The sequence below is a fragment of the Chroicocephalus ridibundus genome, chromosome 9, assembly GCF_963924245.1.
Source record: "Chroicocephalus ridibundus chromosome 9, bChrRid1.1, whole genome shotgun sequence".
In the NCBI taxonomy this organism is placed as follows: domain Eukaryota; kingdom Metazoa; phylum Chordata; class Aves; order Charadriiformes; family Laridae; genus Chroicocephalus; species Chroicocephalus ridibundus.
The window spans coordinates 15,855,865-15,871,983 of NC_086292.1; the positions used below are offsets into that span (position 1 = coordinate 15,855,865).

General features: G+C 37.2%; 1 protein-coding gene across 3 annotated transcripts in view; it reads left to right on the forward strand.

Moving 5' to 3' along the window:
* LOC134520563 (connector enhancer of kinase suppressor of ras 2-like) overlaps positions 1-16,119 on the forward strand; it is a 212,699-nt gene that overhangs the window by 89,671 nt on the left and 106,909 nt on the right. For all 3 annotated transcript variants that reach the window (XM_063346115.1, XM_063346116.1, XM_063346117.1), the window contains exons 3-5: positions 5,912-6,114; positions 7,594-7,681; positions 15,210-15,251. In XM_063346115.1, the coding sequence (XP_063202185.1) occupies positions 5,912-6,114; positions 7,594-7,681; positions 15,210-15,251 (333 nt within the window). The remainder of the gene's footprint in view (positions 1-5,911; positions 6,115-7,593; positions 7,682-15,209; positions 15,252-16,119) is intronic.

Genomic DNA, 16,119 nt, shown 5'->3' on the forward strand with positions numbered 1-16,119 from the left:
TGAGAATGTGTCGAAAACCAGTCTGTATTGGGGAAGATGTGCCTGAAGATTTGAGCTTTTAAATTAATTTCCTAATCCTGCTCACTATACAATGGTGCTGAGGCTTGGGAAAAGGCCATGGCAGCAACTATCTGTGGCAGTTTGCAAATATGTCAGCTGAAAGCAAATGGGAAACTGAGCCCTGAGGAGGAGTGGAGTGTGCCACGAGTCCAGATGTGCTGTGTTGATGGTGGGTTGGGAAGGGGAGCCGGGGAGCAGCCTGCTGTGCTACGCACGTTTGTGTTTAGGGGCAGGGTGGCGCTCACAGGGCAAAGGCACATCTATTGCCCACCTTTGGTAATGGTCCTGAGCCGGTGTCTGAAACAGAGACCTGCAGCTATGGCTACCACAGCTGGGCCGGACTGATAAATTGTGGGGATTCTTTAAGTTTATGCATGAAACATAAAATGGGAGTGTAGCACAATATTTAGGTTGTGTTGTTTAAATGCCTTAACGTGGTGAATTCACGTAAGATGCTTGAATTTCAGTCAGGGTTGTTTCCTTTAATCTCCTCAGTCGGATCTACTGCTCTGCAATTTTATTGCTCTGAAACTTACAGTTCAGTGAAAATTATAACATTCTCGAAATATCACCTACAGAAAAAGCTGTATATACATCCATATGTTTATACATATTTATGCATATATTTATACATATATTACACCAACTACTTACATGAATAAAAACATCAAGAAAAACTAGTATAATTAAAAATAAATCTGTTTTTAAGGTAAGTTAAAGTCATTACTTTATGCAATATAAACTATTTAACTAGAATTATTTCCTGCGTCAAACAAATTTCAATATGCATACATTTTTTTACCTCTGTGTGTCACATTACAGCAAAACAATTTCATTATATTAGTACCCTTAAGTATATAATATTGGTGGGTTTTTCCACAGAAGAAATAAAGTCTTCTTTTATTGCATGTATTTCTAGCTCTTCTTGTGATCTTCAGGTGTTAGTGTTTACAAAAAATTGCACTTATCATTTTTTTCCATTGTACTTGTTATTTTTTGTCTTAACATTTGCTACAATAATTTGGTCTATTTCATCTTAATAGCTGAAATTTTCAGATAGTTTTATTAACATAAAATACTAATTTGTGATGTTATTACATACATGCAATAAGATATGAAAACACCCTAAGCTATAGCTGAAGACTTTTTTTCGTTCCACTTCTTTGAATGTGTAAAAAACACAGGTGTTATTGTCAGATAAAAAATTTACTCATTTTACCACTGTCTTTTAAAAATGGAACTTCATACCAGAGTGTATGTACAAAACAAGCAGACTTTTTAGCTGGAATTGTGATACAGACACAGAGCAGGAGAGTTCATTGCCACAGTGTATTTAGCTATTTCTGCATTTAGGATTTATGACATAAAAAGGAAGAAATATGTGTTTGGATGCAGATTTCCTATTTTTCAATTTCCAGTATGCAATTTTAATTATATGGTGTATTCAACAACTTATGTGTTACATCATATCTTCCACTCTGCACTAGTGAAAACAATAGTCTATTTTGGGTTGTTAAAAAAATAATATTGTATTCTCTCCTGTTTTCTGAATTCTAGCACTTCTGACAACAGCCACCTGTTTTTCTGTACTTCAAAAAAAATTATCAACTGCAGACACCCTGGAGGCGAGCTGTCCTGTCTCCTCCCTCTTGCCATCCTACAATAACCCTAATCACTAGCAACACCGAAACGGGCAGCTCAAACTGAACAGGAGAGGGGAACTATGGGGGTGACAGGAATGCTCGCTGATAGTTTGACAATTGGAGAATTAGAGAATGAAATTGCTGAAATGGAAAACTGTATTTTGCAGACAGCAAGCAGACTTATCGTTAAACCTAAATCAGTTGTACATCTCACTAACAAGTGTCACTTTAAGCACAGCTTCATCTTGGCATTATTGCTAATGATTTTCTTCTATAAGAAGCTTGTCTGACTCTGATCTCACATTTACGTTTAATTTCTACCTCTTGAAATCCTTCTTTCCAGCTCCTGTCATTGAATAGGGCATCAGGAATTGCTGAGCTCCAACCTAAGCTACGCTACTGAGTCAGTCTGTCACTACAAATCAGATAATCTCTATGTAACTCTTTTGTGTGATGGTAATAAAGCTATCATACCTTACACTCGGTGGATATACAGAATTTCTAACTGTTTGAACAGTGTTTTTATGTGAAGAAGCTTAAGTAAACATTTAATAGGTTTACCAGTCATCTTCCTGTGTTCAAGATTTGCTGTTACTTTGGCCCTTTCTTCTAGCAGTTACCCTTTCTGCAACAGACCTGTCAGGCCCATTTCACTGAAATGGAGTGCGGTCGACTTTAGGCTGCTTTCAATTCTTGCTGAGCAGTTTCATGATCTGGAATTCATGATAATTTGACAAATTGTATGGCTGTGTAGTTCTAGACAGAAAGCATTTGGGGTTGCTTTAATAGTCAATATTCATTCTCTAAACTTCCATGTCCATTTCCACTAATGGAGTACCTTGGTAAAAATTACTATGCAACAATCTTAAACATCATGAAACAAAACCAGGTAATGGAGCAAACCTTGCTTGGTTTTTTCCCCCGCCTATGTTAATGGCACCCTTTTGTCCCTTTTAGAGGTTTTTTCCTTTTTTTTTTTTTTTTTTCCTTTCTTTTAAACAAGAAATTATATCTCTAGGATTTGCTGTGCATGAAAGAAGTCATCTGCCAGGAGACGGAATTTTACAGGCTCAAGAGCATCATTTCTGTGGTGTGTCTCACAATAACAGCATGTATTTAACACAGTGAGAGCAGAATATATGGCTGTGAAAACTGAACTCTGCTATGATAGCTGTGATAATGATTTAGTCTGGCAGGTTTGAGATTATCTCAGCATCATGCAGATGAGATTCCTACAGGAAACAGAAAGAGATCTGGATACTTGCAGTGTCATGTATTCAGAACAAGGCTATCCACCTACTCGCTCGTTAGCATAAACTGCAACTACTCGGTCTGTGATTTCAAGCACGTTCACTAAATCATAATCGATGCAGTTCAAATGTACGTGTGTACCCACCTGTTTGCTCTTTTCTCCTCTGGAACAACCTCTTTTAAATCCCAGCACCCTGGTTGCTGACGAGGGAACCCTGAAAGGGGCCGTAGCTTCATAGAATCATAGAATTCTCTAGCTTGGAAGGGACCTTTAAGATAACTGAGCCCAACCACCAACTTCCTTCAGGAGTTTTTTAATGCGCTGCCACAGTGGGGCTTGTGGGGCTTTGTGGCATCCGAGCTTCAGCCCAGCAAACAGACTGTGTGGGAGACGGCAGTGGAGAGAAACATCTGGAGCTGACGCAAGGTGAGCTGTTGTGCAGGAAGTTAGGATGAGGTGCTCAGAGGTGATACTTTCAAGGATTATTTTTAGCCACTCTTTTTCCCAATTTGTAGTTGGTTATGGTTGTTTCATTTAAAAATGAAGATCTTGGATTTGAGGCAAGCTTAAATTTAGAGCAATACAATGTCTCGCTTTTCTACAGAGATATTGATTCACTGTCATTTTTGTAATATTTTTATCTTTTTCCCTTTATTGTGTCTTGCTAAGTCTCAACTAAACCGCTAACTTGCATCAGCAATTTTACTGTCATCTCCTGATTTACCTTTCATCTCCTGATTATCTTTATGGGCATATTTTTTCTATGCTTTGCTATATTTTAATTTTTATATTGACATTAATTGAGGTTGCCATCAGCACATTAATAAACTTTAAGATAAAAGAAAGAACTTGCTCAATAGGTGGATTTCCTCAAACACACTTTTTTTTTCACTGTGTGTTTTCCAATGACTTGGGCAAGATCGCTCCGGTTGATTACACTGCTAGCATCTAGCATACTTTCTTCAACATTCAGGCATTTACTCTCTGGTGAAAGTTTACTGGCTTTTAAAGATTCATTGGTCAAACCGTTTACTCTCCTGCTTGGCTTTTCTTGAACGTAAACTGACAGTTTCCAGAGCTTTTATGCAATAACGAATTATTGGGAGAAAAATAGAGCCGGGGAGGAAATTCCTTCATTGCTTTGATAAAAGAAAGATTAGGTGCAAATAATAAATAATTACGTACTGATATCAAATACAACTTGCTTTAACTTTAAACTTTTCCAAAATAGAACGACTTGCTTTAGTGATGCTGTTGCTAACTGTACAGTATTAATTCTGGAAAAAAAGACGAAGAGAATTGTTCTCATCTGTAGCTAAACCAATATAACTTTAATTTGTTTCACTATTCCATCTTAAACTGGATGCTTCCAAACCTTATTGACTGATTGTGATGCTTTAGGCATGACATGTATAAAACAATGAAGTTAATTCTCTTCCTAGTATTTAAAACTATTTAAAAATAAAAATTCTTTGCAGTGAGCTAGCTAAGATTGCAGTGAGCTAGCTAAGATAGCAAAATGTTTCCACTCCTTGTAGGTTGCCCTCCAAGCTGGAGGCAGGGGGCTTGATTTATTTTTCACAGTGCCCGTTGAGAGGGAGAACAGCTGGCAGGGGAGGCATGGTCCTAAGTACCAGCTGTAAGTGGTCCAAACCAAGCGTTTGTTTGTATTTTCTGACTTCCAAGCATCCCGTTTCGTAAGCTTGTCATTAGTCAATACATTGTGTAGTGTTTGTGGTTCTTTATTCTCTGTTTTGAGGAAGAAGTTTAGGCAGAAAAATTAACATGTGATATTCATGATCAGTCATCCTCTGTAACATGCATAGCTGAAATTAATAGTGGGCAATCAATTCATACTCTGAAAGTCAATTTTGTTTAAATACTCATTAAATTATTTCATATGATACATCCTGTTGTAGCAGCAGGAAATCTACATTCAATTCAGTTTGTTTGAGACTTTCTATGTGAATTTGAGTGAATTATTTAACATATATGAGCTGAGATATCTTTCTCGTTGTTACCTGGGTCTAAGCATGGAACCGGCTTGCTGATAAAAGGACAGAGACATGGATGAAGGAATGTGGAAAAAGGGAAAAGGGACTTGTGTGTAGAAAACTTTACTTTGATTCAACCTGTTGCCCCCTCCTCTCCCCTCAGAACAGTGGAAGAAAATCCATTAAGAACTATTAAATATGAAGACGCTGTCACTGGCTGAAGTCTCTAAGCCACTAACAGCTGTTATTACATGCCTGCCCTTTTCTGAGCTTCTTCCCTACGCAGTCATTGGAAACAGGAGTACTGTGTCTTTGCTCTGACCTGATTTGACTGTTCCCATATCATATTATATATGGGACAGCTGCTCACCAACAACAGCAGGGTTCAGGAAGGAATTTTCCTGTAAAAGCCTGTCACCAAGGCCACGTAAGATTTTATACCTTATTCACAGTGTAAGTAAGAGGGAAGTTCTGCTAAGGTGAAGTTATCACAAGTTAGTAGGGGGACTAACACAAATCTGAATGAGTGAGATCCAGCGCAGTGGGACTGCTAAAGACCTGTTCTCAGGGGTAACAAGGATACCAAATGGTTGGTTAATACTAAACCATAGCAGGTAGGGGAGAGTGGACAGACTCTCACCTTCACTTTTTGAAAACGGAAAAGACCTTGAGACTCAGCATATGGGGATTCTTTTTGCCTTCCCCTCAGTGACTTAGTTGGACCAATGGGTTTGGGGACTCCAGTATTTTAAATATTAATGACAGCAGAGGTTTTTGTGATAACAGGATGGATGCATCTTTTATGTTCTAAACAAAGTAGCCTGTCACTTAGTCTAACACCAGGCATCCATAACTATCCTATCCTTTCAACCAATACCATTCAGAATGTTTAACCTCACAGTTTTGTTCACGTAGCTGACAACACACTATTTCACTTAATTGTGTATCTTCTTTCCCCTCAGAATTATGGTTTGGAGACCGAAAACCTGAGAACTCTGTCTCACAAGCTGAATGCGTCAGCCAAAAATCTTCAGAACTTTATCACGGGTAGAAGGAGGAGTGGCCATTATGATGGCAGGGCCTCCAGACGCCTACCAAATGATTTTCTTACCTCTGTAGTTGACCTGATTGGTGCTGCCAAGAACTTACTAGCCTGGCTGGACAGGTAATTTACTATTCCTTGGTCTCCTTTATGCACGAGAATAATTCTTTGGGTTTTGTATTTGTGCTTTCTTTTTCCCTTGTACTCTTCTATTCTAATATTAAAATGGCAGTTCTGGAATTCTAGCTCTAAATTTTAGTGTGCAAATTTCTCAAATATTGAAGGCAAAATGTAGTATCCTTTTCTGTCAGGGGAGTGTTAAAGTTTTCTCTAGTTACTTTTTCAGATTCTTTTCAGTCTGATAGTATTTTGTGCAAAAAGAATACTTTTGTGCTGTTCTAAGTGGATATCTTACTGTCACAGGTGGTAGTAACGTCATTGGTAATTTCAGAAGGGTAAGGAAGAAAAGACTGTGGAGTCTGAACTGTCCTTCAGCCATCAAAAAGACTCAAACAACCTGGAGTTGAGCATATCAATTCAGAATATTCAAAATAAATTACAGTACTTGTTAGTCTGAAAATTAAATTTTATTAGATTTTTTTATGAAGAGTGGGATCGATTTATTAAGTACCGATGTGGTGTTGTTTAATCCTCAACAATCAACCACTGTTGGTTTTTTCATTTACAAAATGAGAATTTGATTAAAAGTATCTCCCTGAATAAATGTAGTTAATTTTGACTGTGGAAAGAAACCAAAACCATAAAATAGCATCAGAGCGTTTATATTTTGTTTCTCTTTCTTTGGAATTATAGCAATGGATAGCTTTATCTTGAATCTGAATGCTCTTGAATGTATAAATGGCACCTTAAAAATCACAGTGAGAGTGAATCACCCTCCTTTACAGGATTTGTATAATCCTGGTGACATCTTCCTAACCTAATGCCAGCAGTCATATTCTCTCGAGCTATGACCTTGTCCCTTCTTATAAATTCAAATGGGGTCAGATTCAGCCAGAATTTGGAAAGCCTAAAGAAAATGCAAGTGTGTGGGAAGCTCTTAGTGATTAAGTAAGTGTTACTTTGCTCTCTGAATTAAGCTGCTGCTAAAGAGTGATGTCATACTAGAAATGCTGTCTTTAATGAGCCGTACAAAGGAAATCTGGACTAATAATTATTTGGAAGCTCCTATTTCCACTTTCTACAAGAATGATAACTTCTGATGTTCTGGCCAAAATCTAGTTTACATCCTTCCCGCCTTTCTTATTTCAAAGGTGTATTTTACAAAAGTTGTGTGAATTGCTGCTGAGGATTGTCATGATTCGGTGATTCACATTTCTCTGCTGTAGGTCTGTTCTCTATATTACATATATCTTTTAAATGCCTCTGAATACTCCAAAAAACAGTTAAGATTGTGCTATTGAAAACTATATACGCTATTTCAGGACTTTTTTTCTTGATTAAGCTATAGAACAGTTATCCAACCTGATTATATTTGCCTCTATGAAAACAAATTTACTGACTATAAACATGTTTAACTGCTTACACCGGAAACAGAAGTTATAATCCTTAATGCTGTATAAACCCATCCATCCTTTGTCACAGGTCTCCATTTGTCAGCGTGACGGAATACTCACTGCTGAAAAACAACATTGTTCAACTGTGCCTGGAACTAACAACCATTGTGCAACAGGTAGGAATGGTTATCTTCCGCTCTGAGTCCTCTTCATACTGTTGCAGTAATAAACAATAATAAAATTGCAACAGTAAAAAAAAAAACTGGTAAGCTTTTACTTCACCAGAAAAATTGTTTTAGCATTACGTCTTTGTTCTTTGCATATCCTCTTTCTCTGGCAGCAACAGGAAGATTTTTGGACTGTTTATCCTAATATGCCTGAATAGATTGAAGGATAGTGTGAAGGTAAAAATAATCAAGTTTGCTTTTGAGTAGACAATTTCATGTTAGGTTATCTACCACCATGCAAGTGTAACAAAAGAACAAAGCCACAGTGGGCAACAGCTTAACTACTGCTAACAGTTTCTTGCAGATTAAAATGTGAATGATCAAAAATCTTTCAGGGACAAGTTCTTAGAATACATACAAATACACCCAGACCCTGTACTGTGGCTTCTTCACTTAAAGGAGAGACAGTTACATGAAAGTTATTTAGTGATTAACATTAAATATTCGTAACATTAAACAAACCAAATATGGAACAAACAAGGGTAGTAGCACTATCATCACTGACATTCATTACTTAATTGTAATATAGCACAACCACAGACACATAACATTAATTTATCTGGTTCTGTAGTGCTACATAGTATACAAATAATAATAGTCTCTGACAGTGTCTGCCCCTGAAGTAAGAGAAGAGGTGACATACAGGTACAAGAAAAACAAATATTTACAGTGAGCTTCTCCTCTTGTGAGTGGATACCAATATCGATGAGACAAAATAGTGTTACTGGAATACGTGGAGAGGTTAGAGAACAGGCAGGGCTGTCTTGGAATGAAGCAAAAGAGAAAGACAAAAGAGGGAAAGCACGAAGAAAGCTTAGCTAAAGCTATAGTTTTGTAAGCACCTTAGATTGGCCCTGCCTCCAATATACAGGGCTCCTTTGCCCGCCTCTGCCCTGTGCTGGTGTGGTTTTCCATGTAATCTCACAGTAGACCAATCATAGAACTCATTCCACTTAAAAGGCTTCCTGGAGTAGTAGCATTCTGAAAACTTTTTTTTTTTTTCTTTCCTCTTCAATTTCATTCTAGTTCTTAGGGGGGGGGGGGAAGAAGAGCTAAGGCTGATAAATATAAGTCTTTGTATTTTATACTATTATCCTTAATTTATAGTATTCAGCTTTATTCCTTTTACAAATTTTGTCCTTTATGCATTTTTGCAGTACCAAAAAAAAAAAAAACCACACCAAAAATCCTTTTTCTCTTTTCTTGATTTAAAAATTCCTATGTAGGCATTTAATTATTTATGTATCTTTATTAAGCTTTCTCTTACAAGGTGTTTATAGCACTAGGCTATTTTTGATTTACAGACTAAGCAAAATGAACTTCTCTACAACAAGTTCCGATTCTGATTCCGCCCTTCAGCTGATATTGCACGTTGTTTGTGTGAGTTTGATTTTTCCCTGTGGTCTAGGTACAAATAGTACAATTTTGAATTGCAGTTTCCATTTCTGTTGTTCATTTCACTGCTTTTGGCAGATGAAATTCAATTCTCCTCTACCGGCAATAGTTTAGTTCTTTTTTTTCAATTCTTCAAACTCCACTCCCAAAGCTGTCCTCCTTTTGACAACTTAAAAACAATCAATCTTTTAGCATAAACTCCAAGACATTCCAAGATGAAAAATGTTTAGTTAGTTTTTCAGATCAGTTACAAATCAAGTTTTGTCTGTTCCTTATCTTATTGTCAGATCTGGGTTGTTTGGTAGTCATCTATTAAGATCTCCTTACAGTATATTAAACAGCACCAGAAAGAGTAGATAAGCAAAATCATTCACAGTTTTGTTGTTACTAAATCTGACGAAAATTGATCTTAATGTGTGAAAGCAGAAATGTCTCACCTAAACCAGAATTGCAGCCTTAACTCTAGACTAAAATATGAACTGAAAGGCATAACTAAGAGAACCCTAGGTCTCAGGTCCTTTCAGATACTCCTTGTTTTATGAATTATATATATTTTAGACATGTAATTTAATCAGTGTGAAAGTAGCAGTCAAGGCCATTCATTTGGTACATTAAGTGAGGAATGTCTTCAATCTGAAGATTTATTTTGTGCAAAATTAGCATGCTTTGTGTGCATAACTTACAGCTGCCACTCAAGGTGAACTTCCTTCTGAATAGGGGGCATTACTGTGTAATCTTAGTTTAATATAGACACTGCTTATGAATCTTCTTGCCAGGATGTACTGTATGTATCTGAGTGACATACTCTTAGATCTAATAAGGAAGCAGATGTTTTAGCTTTTCGGTCATATTCTTTCTCTTAGTGTGAAGATGGATCTTCATTCAAAATTTAAACCAGATGATCTGCAATATTGGGTATTATCTGCTCTGGCGGGGGGGTTGGACTAGATGATCTCCAGAGGTCTCTTCCAACCCTATGGTTCTATGATTCTATGGTTCTATGATTATTTACATACCATGTAAATGCTATGATGAATAAGCAGTCACTTGTTTATCTGTAAACAGTATATTCTCATACCGGTTATAAGAACATTGGTCTTTATTTTCTAGTTTTAGAGAAGTTGTCAATTTATGCTTGGCAATGTATTTTATTCTACTCGGTTTTCTCATCACTCACAATCTCACCTTCCCTAAAATAATCAGGGAAACTATAAAAGAATAGCATTACGCAGAAAGCTGCAGAAACATCCTGAAACATTTTGAGGTGCAATGTCCCATCAGAAAGTGTTGATGATAATGTGTAAAAAAGCACGTTAGATCAGAGTATTGCAAACATTTGAGCTCTCTGTTGACTTCATTTTGAAGTATAGCTCTAGCTTTAAGGTAGACTAGCTTTTATTTTTGCTCTGAAAATGAATCCACCAGACTACTTAATTGAATTTGGATTTGGTCATGTTCTAGTACTAAAGTTACATAGGGGGAAAGATAACTGGAATAACTAGGGAAGAATAGGTTTGGAACTTTGTTCGTAAAATGCAGCCATTGGTTAACTCTTCATTGAATAGAAAGAGTTCACTACTTCTAGTAAAAGTTGGTTTTCTGGTTACTTTTTTCCTGATTATGTCAAAGATATTTAAACCTTTGCTAGATAGTTTTGATACTTGCATCAAACTGCATGAACAAACATTCTCTAAACAAAAAGTTTGTCTGTGTTTTACCGAAGAATGTCAGCACAGCTCAGGTTCATATTTTTTTTTTCAACAAAAGCCAAACAAAATTTTGCTTGTTCTCCCCTTTATTAACATTTAATTAACCTCACTGAAATAAATTCAGAGGCCGTATCACAGATTTTTACCCTCTTTTTAGTCAAATACTTTGTGTTTAAGATGAAGCTATCTAGTTTGTACTGCAATTGATAGAAATTGTTGATTCTTAGTTATTTTCTGTATCCAGTCTTTTACATTAGCCCTCCTCTGAGCAGGTGGTTGGACTAGGTAGCCTCCAGAAGTCCCTTCCACCTGAACTATTCTGTGATTCAGCAACTGCCATTAAAAATGTGGGTGTTATTTTCAGTTTGAACTTTTGCAGACTTCAGCTTTCAGCCCCTCAATCTTATTTTGCTTGCATTTGCTAAAGAACATTTTGTTAGCAAACATCTGTTCACTGTTTTCTAAATATAGATTATGATCAAGTCTTTACCTTAATTAAACTAAGTAAAATAACTTACTTCAGTGTATTTACCGGTGTATATTTGCCTAATTTCAGAGCAATCTTGTTCTTTTTAATGTGTGAATTCCAGAAGAGTGTTTGATCTTATGTATACACGCAATATAATTTTAAATATCATTTTGTCACATCCACCATTCAAAGATTGCAGTAGGTCTTTACTGCAGTGTTATAGTGGGAAATGGCATTCAACTAGCAAAGAACTCAAGGTTTTAAGTTCTCTTCTGAGCTGCTCCTTTATAGGGTCTCTGTTTCTTTTCAGTACTTGACTTAACTCATGCTGTTTTATTGTACTAAGTTAATGAACAAAATATTTTACATGTATGAGTATTTTTATGTGTTAGTTAACTGTCCTCAAGGCTTGTCATAAAACATTCTTTATGGTATGTCTACATTTCAGTAGTACTTGCCTTTCTCTCCTTTGGAACTATAGACTAAAATTGTGACTATAGTGTGGGTGAACACAAAGCCCACTGACCTTTTCTCTATGAATATTCAAAAGAATGCTGGTTTACTTTATCAGAGTTACGAAGGTGTCCTGTACCTTTGAAAGGTAGGATGTTCTGGATAGTGCAGAAGCTGGCTTGTACGTAATACTGCTGCTGTGACTATTTTTGTAATTCCTGTATTTTACCATTTTACTGACGGCGAATAGAAGGCAGCTACTAATTTTAAGAGTTTTTTAAACTAAGAAAATACGTTTTTATCATATCGTCTTGCTTACGGAGGATCTAGAAAGAATATTGCTATAACTATTGTTTATTTTCTAAGAAAAATAGATCAAAATTCTATAAATGTTAGTCCTGGAAGATATTTTTTTAATGAGATCCCTAGTGCATTTCTATGTATCAGAGAAAAATAAATCAGAAGACTATTATGACCTACATATCTTAATATTTTAGTATAATATTGCAAGTGCTTTTAACCTCTCAGTTAAACTAGTCTGATGTATTTTTAAAAAAAAACTCAATATGCATCTATTTTGGATGGAATCCCAAAGCAATTAATGTTTTTTTATGCTAATGTAATCTTGAATGTGCAACATAAGTATAGCTAACATTAATTCTGCTCTACAAAACAGTAAAATTTCAGTTTTACAATACATAAGTTCTCTATATTTTGACCTGAAGTAATTAAGTTTGTTCAGAATGAAGCTCATATTATATTTCTAGCACAGAAATTAAAGGAATAATTTAAAAAGGAGCATTAGCTCTGAAGTCAAGCTGTAAGCCCTGCTGTGATCGTTTTGTTCTCTTGGTACTTGGAGGGTTAAAAGGAGATGGCGGATGCGCTGTTTGAAGTGTGCAAAACTTGCAGGAAAAACTGCCTTGGGCATTGCCAACCAAACTGACTAACTGAATTCTCTTTTTGTGCTGTAGAAAATAACACTATGAATACAGAAGAAACATCAAAGGGATACTTGACCATGAAATGCTAATATAAATTCTTCTCTGTGTTCCTCAGCACTCACAATCTTCTGATTTTAACTTTCTTACTCTGTAACAATATTCTTTTAACTGGTTTCGCTTAGAAAGTAATTTCTCTACAAAAACACCAATCCTCCAAAATAAACATGACCCTTAAGGTCGAGTGTGTGACAATTACCTGTGCCCAGGCTGGAGCTGCCCTGCAGCAGCCTCGGGACAATGTCCTCAAAGGAGGTCCCAGTGCTGGGCATGGCCTTGGCCTCGGCGGATGGGACGCATCCCGAGATCCAAGCTGAGGGACAGGAGGAGCAGAGATCTGCCCGTTAGCTGGTACTTCTCTCACGGAGTACCACAGCCTGACCTGATCGCGTAGCTCATCTGCTTCTAGAGCATATGGAGTGCGGATGTTGGAATTATTTCATGGGAAGTTTAAAGCAATTAACTGTTATTGCTAACATGTTAAGATCCAGGAAAGAGGAACTCTTGAGAACTATAGAGAATCTTAAGCTGCTTGAGGGGGATCTTTTAGGTATGTAGGTAAGTTAAATTTGACTTAAAACCTTATTCAGGGAAAAAAGACAAATAAACAAGACATTTTTTTTACTTGTCATATCCTCATCCTTAAAAATATGTCCTGAAATCCTCATCTTGCTTTGTAGAAAGCTTTTCCAATGTGACATAGCGCCTGGGGAAGTATTTAGCAATTTCCCAACATAATTTTTTTAGTTACTAACCATTAGTTCACTTAAATGTAAATAATCAGCACCAGTATGGCATTATAAACAAGATTCCTATGACAAACGAGGCCCCTGGCGAGGATCCCGCCCTGCCAGGCCCTCAGCGTGGTTTGTGGCCGCCTCTTCGTTCCCTCCCTCACAGGGCTCCAGGGCTCCTGCCAGCCACAGGGCCGGCGTGCCGGCCTCCCTGAACACAGGGAGGCTCCGGAACACCTCAGAAATATCTTCTCCTCAGATTTTGCTACAAAACAGCAGCCCCTTGGTGACAGGCAGGCGTGTCAGGCCGCTGCTCACCACGCAGGAGTGTGGTGGGCTGCACAAGCTGTGACAGGTTCTGGGGCCACAGGCGCTGCAGCCGGCCTCAGAGGTGACCAAGGGTTTCAGGGAGTCTATTCTCATCTCGCTCTGTCTGGCAAACTTGAGTTTTCTGTATTTTCCTCTTAATTTTATATTTTAGTAAAGTATAGCTTGAGAGCCCCTGTGGTGATCTGGAGTGCTGACTGGGAGGAGGAGGGTTGGGGACAGCTGCCTTGGTGCACTTGGGCCCTCTCCTGTACAAAAGGGTTAAATACTGTCATGCTTTATAGAGGATTGTATGGAGGAAATCTTCAAAACATTAATAAGCAGTAGAGGCAGTAGATCTCTTTAAGGATTTGTATACTTTCTTTCATGAAGGAAAAGTCATATTCTAGCCATTGTAATATCACTACATCAAAATGCAAGTTAAAGGAGTAATGACTCTTAAGTTGTGTAGTGATAAGATTTATTATTCTTCTTAAAAAGATAACTAAAATAGGAAAATGACTGTTCTTGAAGTTACAAGTCTTAAGTAAATAAAGAGGCTGATCAGGAATATTGCTTTTCAGGCCTGAATTGGTTAATAGCAATGTTGTGTAGTGGGAAGCTGAGATGGAGTTGTGTGGGCCTTAAGGCAGTGAAACCCACTGGATATCCCTGGACCAATGCTCAGCATGAGCAAGCCCATGTCCTTTCTTGTCCCTTTTTGGTGTGACTTGTGCCTTTCAAAGTCCAAACCTAGAGCAGTCAGTTAAGTGGCTTCTCCCAAGAGGTGGGACTGCTGCTGTGCCTTGTGGATGGTGTAGGCAATCAGGGCGTTGAAGCAAAAGATGGGAGTGCACCAAACTGTCTGTGTGGACACACCATGTTTTGACATCTTTATCATTGTACTACTTGTCAAAATATTCTCTATTTACTCTTCCTTCCCATGCTTTATAGTAACACAATCTACCTAGTGGTAAGTCTGGCACAGCTGTCTGCACCCCACACAACCTGTAGAACAGCTAACATTCTGCCTGATTTAAGGCCAGGCAATGTATCTCTCGTTCTTTGCATCACTGAATTTCTGACATGCTAGATTAATTATATTCAGTTACTCTTTTCTCACTATCATGAATCTGTCCCCTCTGCCTTACATTTATATTGTTGTCAGTATTCAGCATGACTTTCATGACTGTAAAGGGAAGAATAGATCCCTGATGTTAACCAGCTACAAGAGAAGTCAAGTTTCTTAAGACTGTAAAGTAACCTTTTGGACATGACAAAACTCAAGAGATCATTTGTCTTTACAGGTACATCTGTAAGAGATAGTTATCAGCATAAAGCGTTCTTTTATTTCTCAATTGGAAATTTGAAATAATCTGTATTCATTATTTTTGTTTTATTTTACCACAGGATTGTACAGTGTATGAAACAGAAAATAAAATTCTTCATGTGGTAAGTAATCTAAGTATTCTGCTTTGGTATTCTCTAATCCTATCCCATCCACTTAAATGATTTAAAAAAACATTGAAGCTACCATAAGAAAATAAAGTTCCTTATTATTTGACGCAACTTCTGATGAATTATATCAGTTTCTAAAAGTTAAAGTTTCCATAAATAAGGTCAAATAGATAAAAAGTTAAAATTTATGTTCAAGACCAGCGATGAGAGTGAGGTATCAGCTTACATTTTGTGACCCCCTGCAACCAATTTAGTGCAAGTTAGTTGTGCCTCCTACCAGCCAGTTTAATAACTACCCCAGTACTCTAGGTTTAACACTCCAAAATGTCTTTTTTTTTTTTTTGCATCAATGTAAAGAAATTGAGAGAGACTACCCCAACAATATCAATAAAATATTTTTCACGTTAGATATTGTTTCCAGTTTCTCTGAAGATTGGAGGCCTACGGAAGATGGCAGTCATTCACTTAAGAATCATTCCTACCAAGTCCTTTTACTCTTTCCTAAATTGGAAGTCTTTCAAGTTTAAGGCTTAAGAATCAGCTTTCTTCTGCTGTTTCCTAATTTATGATTGTTTATTTTAGCAAGCAAGGCCAGATACTCCCTCTCACTCTTCCTTTCCATGCAGTTCCCTGGAGTAATGCTCTCTGTTACATATACATTACCAATACATAATTATTTTTCTTAGATTGTTTCGGAAGCTTCACAATACTCTTACTAGTGTAATACTCCTACTAGGATTGCTGGCATGGAATTACAGCAATGGATCCATCAGACTGGTACATTACTAGCTGCACTGGATGTCAGACTGAGCACTCTGTGCCTTCAGCACTCAAAAATCTAATGGCAAAGTGGAATGGAAGA